The sequence below is a fragment of the Capra hircus genome, chromosome 1 (genome assembly GCF_001704415.2).
Source record: "Capra hircus breed San Clemente chromosome 1, ASM170441v1, whole genome shotgun sequence".
In the NCBI taxonomy this organism is placed as follows: Eukaryota; Metazoa; Chordata; class Mammalia; order Artiodactyla; family Bovidae; genus Capra; species Capra hircus.
The window spans coordinates 8,388,506-8,401,678 of NC_030808.1; the positions used below are offsets into that span (position 1 = coordinate 8,388,506).

General features: G+C 41.8%; 1 protein-coding gene across 2 annotated transcripts in view; it reads left to right on the top strand.

Moving 5' to 3' along the window:
- The window catches only part of CYYR1 (cysteine and tyrosine rich 1), a 121,013-nt gene extending 113,551 nt beyond the window's left edge, over positions 1-7,462 (top strand). The window contains exon 4 of one of the 2 annotated variants that reach the window (XM_018050308.1): positions 7,211-7,462. In XM_018050308.1, the coding sequence (XP_017905797.1) occupies positions 7,211-7,326 (116 nt within the window). In that variant the 3' untranslated portion in view covers positions 7,327-7,462. Of the gene's footprint in view, positions 1-1,300; positions 3,972-7,210 lie in introns of those variants that run through there. The other variant, XM_013965342.2, reaches the window with a different exon arrangement.

Genomic DNA, 13,173 nt, shown 5'->3' on the forward strand with positions numbered 1-13,173 from the left:
TGTCCATACATAATCATAACAAATGTGATTTTGTTATATTAAATGTGATTTTAAAACACACTGACGTATATTACAGTAAGTAAATTAAAGAAACTTTTTCTAATGAGATTTGAAAAAGTTTCTCCATCCTCATTTGCAAACCTGTTTCTCTTCCCTTTTGTTTGTTTCTTGTTTCTATAATGACTCCATAACCCTCCAAGTTACAGGAGCCCAGTACCAGGCCCATACCTTCTTGCTCTCTACCTGTTTTCCAAACACCCAGTCATCACTGAAGCTCTCAAATGCTCAAGAGCTCCTAATAATCCCCACCACCAACTTCCAGGAGTCCTTTATAATCCCTCACATATGCTACTACATCAACTCACCTTTTCTTTGGTCCGCCTGAATGCATATTGCTGACAGTCACCTCCCTAAAGCATACTCCCTAGCATATTCAAAAAATCTCTAAAAGCCGCATATAACACACACCTTTTGTGATAATCCAAGCCCACCATAATGGTGATACAATTCGATTCCTCAGTATCCTTTCCCATTTCTCTTTTCTGTGTAGTTTTTGCTTTGAATAAAAGCTTTCTCCTCTTTCAGAACTTTTGTTCATCTTGAATTATCCTTTAGTCCTTTCTCTGTCACTTCAACATCATCTTTCCAAGAAATTTGCCTTAAGCCACCAATTCTAAATACTTTGGTCAATAGCACCATTTTTTATAGCACTTGACTTTTCATACATGTGTGTCCTCAGCCTGATAAAACTGATTATTGAAGGCAAAAATTATGTCGTTGTTGTTGTTCAGTCCTAAGTTGTGTCCAGCTCTTTGTGACCTCATGGACTGCAGCATGCCAGGCTCCCCTGTCCTTCACTATCTCCCAGAGTTTTCTCAAATTCATGTCTATTGAGTTGGTGATGCTATCTAACCATCATAACCTCTGCCACCCTCTTCTCCTTTGGCCTTCAGTCTTTCCCAGGATCAGGGTCTTTTCCAGTGAGTCAACTCTTTGAATCAGGCCAAAGTATTGGAGCTTCAGCTTCAGCCTCAGTCCTTCCAATGAATATTCAAGGTTGAGTTCCTTTAGAATTAATTGTTTTGATCTCTTTGCTGTCCAAGAGATTCTCAAGAGTCCTCTAGCACCACAGTTCAAAAGCATCAATCCTTTGGCGCCCAGCCTTCTTTATGGCCCAACTCTCACCTCCGTACATGACTACTGCAAAAACCCCAGCTGAGTGTCTCAAGTATAATGGACACTCTATCATTGCTAAATGCCTGATGCCCTTCTCGTTTTGTTTTTGTTTTTGTTTTTTCAGTGGCACCACCCCCCTATAATTATGACCATGAGATGGAATACTGTGCAGACTTGCCTCCTCCATACTCCCCGACCCCAGCCCAGCGTTCTCCACCCCCTCCGTACCCTGGAAATTCGAGGAAGTAATCCTTCTCCTGGAACAGAGTATGTGCCAATCAGCAATCTTGCCTAGAATAAAATGCCTCTACTCAGAAACAGACAGGAAAAGATTGCCCTAAGGAACACCCTTTTGGGTTGGACAATATGTCAAGTGGAATGTCCAGGCTAAGAGAAAAGACACAGGATTTCTGCCCTACTCAGAGCTGATCCCATCTGGGGTATTATTTTGGATTCACGGGAACCACATTTGAAGAGGTCTGCTGATCAACAGAAGCACACTCAGAAAAGAGTGGTTCAGTTCATTCAGTTCAGTCGCTCAGTCTGAACGAATGTCTAACTGACACAAAGTGTCTGACTCTTTGAGACCCCATAAACCTCAGCACGCCAGGCCTCCCTGTCCATCATCAACTCCCGGAGTCCATCCAAACTCATGTCATTGAGTCGGTGATGCCATCCAACCATCTCATCCTCTGTCATCCCCTTCTCCTCCTGCCCTCAATCTTTCCCAGCATCAGGGTCTTTTCAAATGAGTCAGCTCTTCTCATCAGAAAAGAGTAACGCGTAGACAAAACATCAGAAATTCGTGTCGCTTAAGGAACAGATGAAGGAAATTGCAGTGTTCACCCTGAAAAAGAGAAGATTTATGTGAGATAACGAGGCTATCCTGGACTCCATAAGGAAACGACTGTCTTCTGTAGCTTTACGAGTCAGAACTATAACTCTTCAGTCTTTTTGTTCATCCACAAATGCAGATCAAGTGCCTGAAAGCTTGCTCTGTGCCTTACACTGTTGGAAACACTGGATGGAAGTTGCAGGAAGAGAACTCAGGTTTCAGTGTAAGAAAGGGCAGTTGGGGTTTTCTTATTGACTAGATTGCTTTGTGAAGCTCCCTGTCTCCAAGACTCCCAACAGACCCTGGCTGACTACCCAGTAGAGACATGCTCGAGAAGGGAGAGCTAAGTCAAATGGTAGATGGGTTCAGTGGGGCCCCAAAGCTCCACTCATGTTTTAGATAGAAGTGAGGTGAATTTCTACATCACCAAGAATGAAAACAACAGGGGTAGTTGAATCTATATAATTTGAGACTTGAAACATAATCCAAAGGACTCAACAGCTGCTTAAAGCCAAGAACTCTTCACTCTAGCTATCGCCACCTAAAAATCATCTGACTTTACGTAGTATGTGATCATAATGGTAATTCCCACTGTGAAAAAAAATTCTTATCAAGTTCCACAAGCAACAAATACTTCACTTCAGATTAAAAGATGAGAAGCCAGAATCCCATGGGATTTTATATCAGGGAGTAAAATTTAGAACTTGACCAGGAAGCTATATAGCAGTTTACAGAAAGAAGAGGGGAAAATGAAGCTTGAATTCTGTTTTGTGTAACTTCACTCACATGCAACTTGGACACATTTCTATGTCTCTCATAATGTTTTAATAATCTAGTCTCTTGAAAAGTTATACAGTTAACGGAAAAGTAAGATATTAATGTTAAACAGTTGCCTTTTGCCAAAACCCAAATTTTATAAAGTGCCTACCTTTAGGTATAAAAGTTTGTAATAAATAATTCTAAGGTGCCATATTCATTGCTGCAGATGATCTTAACGTTTCTATTGTCATGTATTTAAAGTTGTACATTGAGAAAATATTGAGGATAATGAAATTTGTGTGTCACTTTGCAATTAAATCTAAAATGTTTAAGCCAACATTATCAGCATAATTTAGTGAAATCCCAAAATGATGCTAAGAGTTTTGCCGAATAAAACAATCAAAAGAAATGTCTTAAAGTAAAAATCATAGTTAGGAAACTCAGTAACTCATATAACTAGCATATTTTGCTTTCAAAGACATTGACTGAACTGAAATACAGTCTAACTGCCAGTGAGATCTGAAAGCTAGATTTGTTTTGAATGACTAGCTTAATTTTCAGGCACTGTGACTTTCTTGCTTATGAAGATGGAAACCATTCAAGCATTCCAGCCTGTCCTACCTAGTAACTGAGATTTTAGCACAGTTTTAACAGTACATATGCTTTAATTTCTCTCTCTTCTGCAAGTGTGATCAGACCCAATTACACAGTAGCTACACAATTCAAAGTGTCAGAGCCTCTGGGACATTCAGAGTGATATTTCCCAATGCACCATATATTCCTTAAGAAAAAATGGAGAGGGCAAGTACAGCAGTAATTGAATTCTCATCATCTTTGCTGTCAATAAATGTTTACTGCATACCACCTATGTTCTGCCAACATTACTCGCATAGGAGCTATTACAATCCACACCATCTCTCTTCTCTGAGTCGTTTTAAGGCCTCCCTTAAGGCATATCACAAACCCATAGACCTCCAATAGATGAGCATTTTTACTGTTTGTATTTAGTGTCACAATAGCGTAAATGTGCACAATGTCAGTATAGACTTTTGGAGTTCACTGATTATTTTCATAGATGACACATCTTGGGGGGAAATAGCATATGATGTGAAAGCTTTGAATTACAGTTATTTAAAAACTAATGTATTTGCTGTGGCCAAAGTGTTTATAATAAGCAATAAAATGAAATAACCCATTATAACAAGAGTTATATTTTAAATCATCTTGCGTTTATTCTGCTTCATCCTCCATTTCTGCAGATTTAGCCTTATTCATCTATACAGGAGACACAGGACTGGAGCCAGATAAACTTTATTTTGAATTCTGTCTCTTGCCTGAATGATTTGAGGTGTGCGTGTGTGCCAAGTCACTTCAACCACGTCCGACTCTTTGCGACCCTATGGACTGTAGCCAACCAGGCTCTTCTGTCCCTGAGATTCTCCAGGCAAGAATACTGGAGTGGGTTGCCAATCCCTTCTCCAGGGGATCTTCCCGACCCAGGGATCAAACCCATGTCTCTTACATCTCCTACATTGGCAGGCAGTAGCGGCACCTGGGCAGGCCACTTCATCTCTCTAAAATTCCAGTTTCTGCTCTGGAAAATGTATAATAGAATCGACTTCATCAGGTTTTGTGAAAATTGGATGAATGCACACAACATTCTATATATTGTGCCTGGCATGTAGAAAATGGTTTAGAAATATTACCCAAAAATAAATTAACAAAAGGATGACATAAGGACAACAGCTTCTAGAGCTGTGAGACCAACACATTAGCCACCAGCTACATATGATTATTTCAGTTTAAATGAATGTTTACATTGAATTAAATGGGGGTCTTCCTTGATGCCCCAGTGGTTAGGATTCACCTTCCAGTGCAGGGGATGTAGGTTTGATCCCTTGTCGAGGCGCTAGGACCTCACATGCCTCGCAACCAATGAATGAAAATATAAAACAGAAGCAATGTTGGAACACATTCAGTAAAGACTTAAATCCTAAATGAAAAATGGAATCCCTCAGTCTCACCAGCCACATTTCAAATGCTCCAGAGTCTCATGTGGCTGACAGCTGCCTTATTGGGCAGTGCTGCTCTAGAAAAATCCTTTCTGCAAAATGCAAAGAGGCAGCAGAAAGGAGCTGAAGTAAGAAAAGCTGCTACAGTCATCTTATCCAGGAGAAACTGTAGGGTTTGTCATTTAATTGTACTGTCCTTCACAACTGTGTCAGGCAGTTGCCATGGACGTAAGGCTGTGATCTACAGGAGACCCATGAACAATGAGAGTCCCAGTGATGCTTTCATCAGGACCAGGGCTGATGGCGGAGGAGAGCCCCTGGACCTGGTCCAGGAGTTGATGACACAGGGCCATGGCCCGTTGGAGTCTAATCCATTCTGCAGCTGCCTTGCTCAGCTCTAGCAGCCATTACAGGGATCTCCAGGGCCACGCACATGTAGATACAGTACTGAAGTGGGTTCCTTCATTACTACATCATCTCACCACTGAATAAAAGCTGCACTTGCCACGCATCCCCTTCTTCCCAACTTGTCCTTGTTTAGCCAAACCCATTTTGCCAATTTGGGGCTGTAGGTGAGAGAGGATCTGCCATATCAGACAAGCTTGAGACCATCAAATAATGGAATTCTGGGTGCTGTCCTTTTATTTTTTAACTTAAACCATCCAATACCAGCATGCTAAAACCGCGTGATCACCTTACTCATCACCGCAGAGGCATCTAAGGACTACTAGATCCTCAATCAGAACCTACCTGAAATGTACAAGTTTTATTTTCTACTTATTAGTCCAAGTCACAAAGAACAAGGCTGCACTTGTATAAGTTCAGTGCTCTTATGGTGCAGCCCGCAGTGTGGTATAGTCTGGCCCAAACTGTGTGGGAAAGGAAAGTAACATAACTAGCTTGAAAAAAGATCTAGAGGTGATTCTGATTTCCACCCTAATCCCAACCCTACCACTGCCTCTTATGACTGGCTAGTGTGAAAGAACTAAGACTTCAGAGTATGATTTTAGTTTCTCTCATCTCTGTTACCTTCTAAGCTATGTGTCTGAGCCAAACAATTGAGTTTCCATAACCTAAGTTTTGTCCAAAACATGCCCACGCCACCCTTGCCAGGATGTTGTTTTTATATACTGTCTACATAAAAACAGTCTATAAAATATCTGTCATAAATATTCGATCTGGTTGGTGACTCAGAAAGACACAAATATATGTACCTACTCTCTTTCCAATCTTTGTCCCAACTTCCAAACCTTACCACTTTTGTGTGTGTGTGTGTGTTAAGTCACTTCAGTTGTGTCCAGCTCTTCGCAGCTCCAAGGATTGTAGCCCGCCAGGCTCCTCTATCCATGGGATTCTCCAGGCAAGGATACTGGAGCAAGTTGCCATCCCCTCCTCCAGGGAATTTTCCCAAACCAGGGATCAAATGCATATCTCTCATGTCTCCACTTGCAAGCAGGTTCTTTACCACTGGTGCTACCTTCTGTAAGCAGGTGAAATAGTTATCCATCTCTGTGTAACAAATTACTTCAAAATTTGGTGCCTTGAAACAGCATCAATTATTATCTCAGTTTCTATAGGTCCAGAATCTGGGTGTAGTTTAGCTGGTCCTCCAGCTTGGGGATTCTCACAGGCTACAGTCATCTTAATGTGCAACAGACCAAAAGATCTGCCTCCAAGCTCAGTCACTCACATGGTCACTGACAGGAGTCTGTTCTTTGCAGGCTTTTGGACTGAGGGCTTCATTCACTCACTGCTTGTTGGTTATCCCAGTTCCTTACCATATGAGCCTCTCCATAGGGCAATTCAAAATATGTCAGCTTTGTTCCCCAGTGCAAGCCAGCAAGAAGAGCCAGGGAGTGAAAGAACCTGCTAGCAAATCATAGTGCTAGCCAGAGGGAAGTCACACACTTAAAACCTAATCTCAGAAGTGACATCCCATCCCTTTTGAAATGCCCTGTTGGTTAGAATCCATTCTCTGGGTCCACTCTGCACAAAAGAGGAGGGGATTACAGGAAGATAAGAGCATTTGGGGCCGTCTCAGCCTACTAGAGCAGGGATATTTCAGCTCATTCCCTTTAAGTTGGTTATTTGCAGTTTAGGCAATCTTCCCTCTGACAGGAACGTGCCAACTCAACAGGCAAAAGAATACTAGTGCCATGCTTGGCTGTGATCAAGTTGCTCTTAGGGACCCGGCAGGGATAGGATGGAGCCAGCAGCACTCAGAGGCCCAGGCTAACTGGTTAAGTGCTGCATTCCTGAGGAATACTGAAAGGAGACACCACGTTTGCATTTCCATGAACTTCGTCTATGAGCTGCGCTAAAGCCCGTCACATCTGACAGGAAATGAAGTAAATGCATACCATGTACCTTATGAACAAGTCTTAACATGGTCCCAGTTCTAACCTGTTTTAACTTTGTTCCAAAATAGTTCACCTTCATCAAGAAAACACTTCCAAGACAAGTTTCCAGATGAGTGTACAGTGGATCAAGTTGCTACCTAACCTAATCCTGAATACCTTCACTAAAAATGGAAAACAAACCTGAAGAATGCTTGGAACTGCAGAAACATGTGTTCGGAATGTTTGCCTTCTCTGGGTACATTCAGGAATCACTGGTTTAAAACAATCAACAATGAAGCACAGACTCTTTTTCAATTCTTATTTCAGCTCTGCACCCACTCTCTCTTTTTTTTTTTTATTTGGCCACACTGTGCAGCTTGTGGGGTCTTTGTTCCCTGCCCATGCGCACTCAGTCACGTCAGTCGTGTCCAACTCTTCGCGACCCCATGGACTGTAGCCCACTAGGCTCCTTTGTCCATGGGATTCTCCAGGCAAGAACACTGGAGTGGGTTGCCATTTCCCCTTCCAGCAGATTTTCCTGACTCAGCGATCAAACCTGCGTCTCCTACATTGCAGGCAGATTCTTTACCCACTGAGCCACCTGGGACACCTGCTTTGTTCCACCACCAAGGCTCAACCCAGGACCGTGGCAGTAAAAGTACGAAGTCCTAAGCACTGAACCACCAGGGAATTCCCTCTGCTCCCCCTCCGCTGCCCAAGTCACGAGCCGCTTTTCAGTATGTACCACCAGCCACTCCTTAGTGAAGAAGAGACAGAGGAGTAACTCTCTGAATGAAATCTGGTAGTAAGTTGTAGGTGAATGGGAGATCTCATACTGTTTCCATGGCGTGAAAGATGGATAATTTATTTTTTTTCTGATTAAAGTCCACAGAGAACCTGAGATCTGATTTTCCTATTTTTACATCTTGTAAGTTAGTGTCTTCATTTTTCACGCATCTTGTGTATTATTTTCTCTGTTGACTGGGAACAGCTTGAAAGCAGTTCAGTTGAAATAGTTGAAGTTCAATTCCTTGTGTTTTACATGTGAAAACACATTTGGGGACCCATCACCTGAACATACAAACTCTCTCACCTCGTTGCCTGGTAAAACCCCTGCTCATCTGTCCAGATGTAACCAAGGGTGTATACTTTGAGGTGAGGTCAGCTCTTTTCTCCAAGTCAGAATTAATTGATCCCCACCTCTGCTTCATTTTGTACCTATCTCCATACTCCAATAACTGTTTCTTGGATATCTGTAATCCCCTGGTTATGACTATATTTGAAATAAATGACTGAAGTATTATTAAGTCAGCAAATAACACATGGCAACAAAGAAAGTTCAGATAATGTTAAGAATGAAAGGAAAAGAGTTTATATTGAGCAACATGTTCTAAGGGGCTTCCCAGGTGGCGCTGGTGGCAAAGAACCTGCCTGCTAAGGCAGGAGACGTAAGAGATGTGGGTTTGATCCTTGGGTCAGGAAGATCCCCTGGACAAGGAAATGGCAGCCCACTCTAGTATTCCTGCCTGGAGAATCTCATGGACAGAGGAGCCTGGGGAGCTACAGTCACTAAGATTTCAGAGTCAGACACAACTGAAGCAACTTTAGCAGAGCATATTCCAAAAGGGGTCCATAACTCAAGATATGGCTCAGGGAACTGGACAAAAGGCTACAGTTCTGTGGTTTTTAATTGATGGTTCAAGTCAATCCAGAAACAGCTGGATTGTGTTTTTAAGCACAAGTGAACACATGTTGGCTCAAGTAATCGCACAGGCTCATCTTCACTGACTCAAAACAAGACAACACGCCAACACAGGAGAGGCACTTTCATAATTCTTCACACTAAAATTGAGCCTCTCACTTTTTTACATAAAGGAACACCTATCAAATATCAGAAAAGAATGGTCTCATAAATCACATTTTTATAGAATGCATCCTAATATAATGCTGACTTCAGAAGCAGTGTCCCAAGGATTCACTAAAGGCAAGATGCCATAGTTTTGACATTACCATTCCTTCAAGGTATGTTGAAAAACCGCTGAATATTCTGAAATGAAATGAAAAGGGCCCAAACTGCTGGAAACGGGTAATACAATGGCTATCAGCTTTTGTGCTATTATTATTTAATACAGATAGAGAACAATAGAGTGTTTATCCAGATAATACCATTATGATAAAAGACTGTTTCTCAAAGGAATCTTTCCTAGAAATACCTTACATTAAATCATAATAATAATGATAGTTTGGGGTGAGTATAGGTGCCAAGCACTGTGGTAAGCACTTTATATTTAATTACATTTAATCTTTCAGTCCCACAATGTAGGTATTATTATTATTATCCCCATTTTGCATAAACTGTAGATAGAGCAATTCATAATATCTTTCAGTGAGGATTAACTTTTAATGCTGCAACAAAATATATCCATATCTATTCTTTGCTTGTAAGAACTACCCACGGCTATCTTGGAGCTGATTGTAGAAACTGCCTTTTGGTGAGTTCCAAGTGGATGACTATACATGTTTGAGCAATTTTGATGACTCACATCCTTCACTTTGTCCTTCTCTTGCAATTCATCACTTAGTGTCCAACAGTTCCAGCCCTTACAGTACACCATGGCTGAGATAGAGAGAGACAGGACTCTTTCGTTTCTGATATGGCACCTGGTCTCAGCAGACATCTTCACTCATTTATCTCTTACATCATGACTCTCCACCTATACAGAAACCACTATGAATTTTCTGGGGATGCTCTGTATTTTCTTTCAACCAGGACAAAGGAATGAGTCAATGAGGCGTTGAGGGAGGTTGTTATTATTGCTGTTGTTTATTCACTAAGTCATGTCAAACTCCTTTGAGACTCCATGGGCTGTGGCCCACCAGGCTCCATTGTTTATGGAACTTCCCAGGCAAGAATATTGCAGTGGGTTGCCATTTCCTTCTCCAGAGGAGATTTCAGACGCAGAGATCAGACTCACATCTACTGCATTGGTTGGTGGGTTTTTACCACTGAAACCCCAGGGAAACCCATTAAGGGAGAGGACACCTGCAAACTGATGTGAACTTCTAATGAATTTTGAAGGGATAGTCATAAATATTGGTAACAATGAATAAAAACTATAAAAGTTGGTGTCTACATTGTACAGATCTAATATTCCTTTGGAATTACTTCTTGATTTTCTGTTGCACATTTTTTTTTTTCAGAAACACAAGATCTCTGTAGAATTTTAAGAGAAAAAATACACTTAAGCAAGAAAATATTGAATGACATTAATAATATGTTAGCATAGTTAGGAAAAGATTTTTAAATGAGAAAAAAGCAATAATAATAACCTTCCAGATAATTCTGCATAGACAGAGTTCTATATTAATCAAGAAATAAAATAAGTTTTGCCCAGCACACTGCTATCTATGCCTGAATGTCAAAATTAAAATATTTATGAAGTCTGTGTTTCTCCAGGCCACAGTAATCTAATAAACTATATTTTTGCATCTTGGATCTCATTTGCTACTGTAGGACTTTCATACTCCTACAAAGTACAGCCTATAATTATATTTGGGAGTCCCCAGAGGATACGCCTTACTGCCTTTAAGTTACGAAGCTGTAGCTTCCAGTTTCTTTTTCTCTAGGTTCCCTTTACTGCTGTTATTAGCTAGACATTTGCCAACCACTAGAGTGCATGAGGTCACGTGGCACTACCATGCCGTTCAAGACCCCTGTTAAGATCTGTGCAGTGGTTTGCTGTGCCCAGACCCCAGGATTCCTATTACTTCAGGAGCTGCCAGGTTACAGTGTCACTGCCCACTATTGCAGTGACTGAGCTATCATGAAGAGTAACCCATGGGCTGTATCTGCCTCCAGATGCTACTGAAGGTTGTTGGCTCCAGGGGCCATTCAAATTTGGACAGACACACACCCTGAGGCCTGGGCCACTGAAAGGATTGATGCTGAAGCTGAAGCTCCAATACTTTGGCCACCTGATGCGAAGGAAAAGCCCCTCATGCTGGAAAAGATTGAAGACAGGAGGAGAAGGGGATGATGGGGATGAGATGGTTAGAAGGCTTCACCAACTCAATGGACATGAGTTTGAGCAAGCTCTGGGAGTTGGCGATGAACAGGGAAGCCTGGTGTGTTGCAGTCCATGGGGTCGGATATGACTGAGTGACTGAACTGAACTGAATAAGAGACTAATATGTCTTATAAGGGACTGATAAATTGCTATGTGGCAGCTTTTAAGATGAACAAGCTAATAAAAAGAATTGCATAGACTCAGAACTATAAGGCACCATAAGATTTTTATGTAATATCTTTATTTCTAAAGTGAGGAAATAGACATAGAAAAGAGAAGGGGGAAAAAAAAAAAAGAAAAGAGAAGAGACCTGTTCAAAATCACTGGTGATGAGCCAACTTGGTGGTGGCAACTCATAGGATCCCAAAGTCTTTGCCCTTACCCAGTGTACCATGACACTTCTCTACACAGCAGTTGGTTCTGGTTGTTATTACCGTTCTCTTTCCAACCTCAGGGCCTTTGCACCTGCTGATCCTGTTTTTCTCGTTGTTCAGATCTCAGTTTAAATATCAAACCATAATCCAAGGCTTCCCTGACAACCCGATCTGAGTAAGTCTCCAACTATCCCTTACCATTACTCTGAGTCACTATTTCCTATGTGTTACCTTCTCTACTCTCTTTCCATACTCCCTGCCTTCATGGGCATGATCCACAATGAGGGGCAGTGGAAGAGGAAGCAAGAGGCCTGAGGCTTACACCAGTTAACACAGATGAAGTAGATGAGATCTTCATCTACACATATCACAGGATCACTAAAGGGCAAAATATAGCTGTGTTGGCACTTTATCTAAGGTCAGGCTCACAGTTGACATCGTTATCACCACCACCCGGACCAGGGGTCTCCGGAACAACATGCAGATGCAGTGCCTACAGAGATGCTACTGGCATTTAGTGTAGCACAGAAGACAATCCTGAAAGGAACTAAATTGGGTCATTTGTAGAGAAGTGGATGGACCTAGAGACTGTCATACGGAGTGAAGTAAGTCAGAAAGACAAATCCTGTATATCAATGCGTGTATGTGGACTTTGTAAAAATTGGTACGGATGATCTTATTTACAAAGCAGAAAAAAAGACACAGACATAGAGAACAAATATATTGATACCAAGGGGGAGAGAGGGATGGGATGAATTGGGAGACTAGAATTGACCTATTTACACTATTGATACTACATATCCCAGAGGAGGACATGGCAACCCACTCCAGTGTTCTTGCCTGGGGAATTCCCTGGATGAGGGAGCCTGGTGGGCTGCAAGTCAATGGGGTCACAGGGACTCAGACATAACTGAAGCGACTTAGCACCCAGGCACGATACTATGTATAAAATAGATAGGGGGCTTCTCCGGTAGCTCAGCTGTAAAAAGTCTGCCTGCCAATGCAGGAGTCCCAGGTTCAATTCCTTGGATGGGAAGATCCCCTGGAAGAGGGCATGGCAACCCACTCCAGCATTCTTGCTAGGATAAATAATCCCATGGACAGAGCAGCCTAATGGGCTATGGTCCTTGAGGTCGCAGACTCGAAGTGACGGATGTGACTATGCATGCATGCATAAAATACGTAACTAATGAGGATCTACTGTGTGCCACAAGAAACACTACTAAATGCTCTGTGGTAACCTAAATGGGGAGGAAATCCAAAAAGGGGGATATATGTATACATATAGCTGATTCATTTTGCTGTACGCTAGAAACTAACAAACATCACGTTGGAAAGCAAAACAAAGAATTGACCCACCCCAACAGCAACAGGTGCCAATGTTTTACCCCAGATTTTCTCTCCTTGAGCACTTCAGAGTCAACCCGAAAGGTAAAAATCCACAATTACATATTGCATCATTAATTTTGAAATGTTTCCAAGAATTAATGACCACAAGACATGCCATTAGCAGTGAATTGCTCCACTGACTGTGCTGGTCTGAGGAACAAGGGAGTATTAATAAATCTTCTACCTCCATTCTCTACTTCAAAGGCATGTGGTAAACACCAA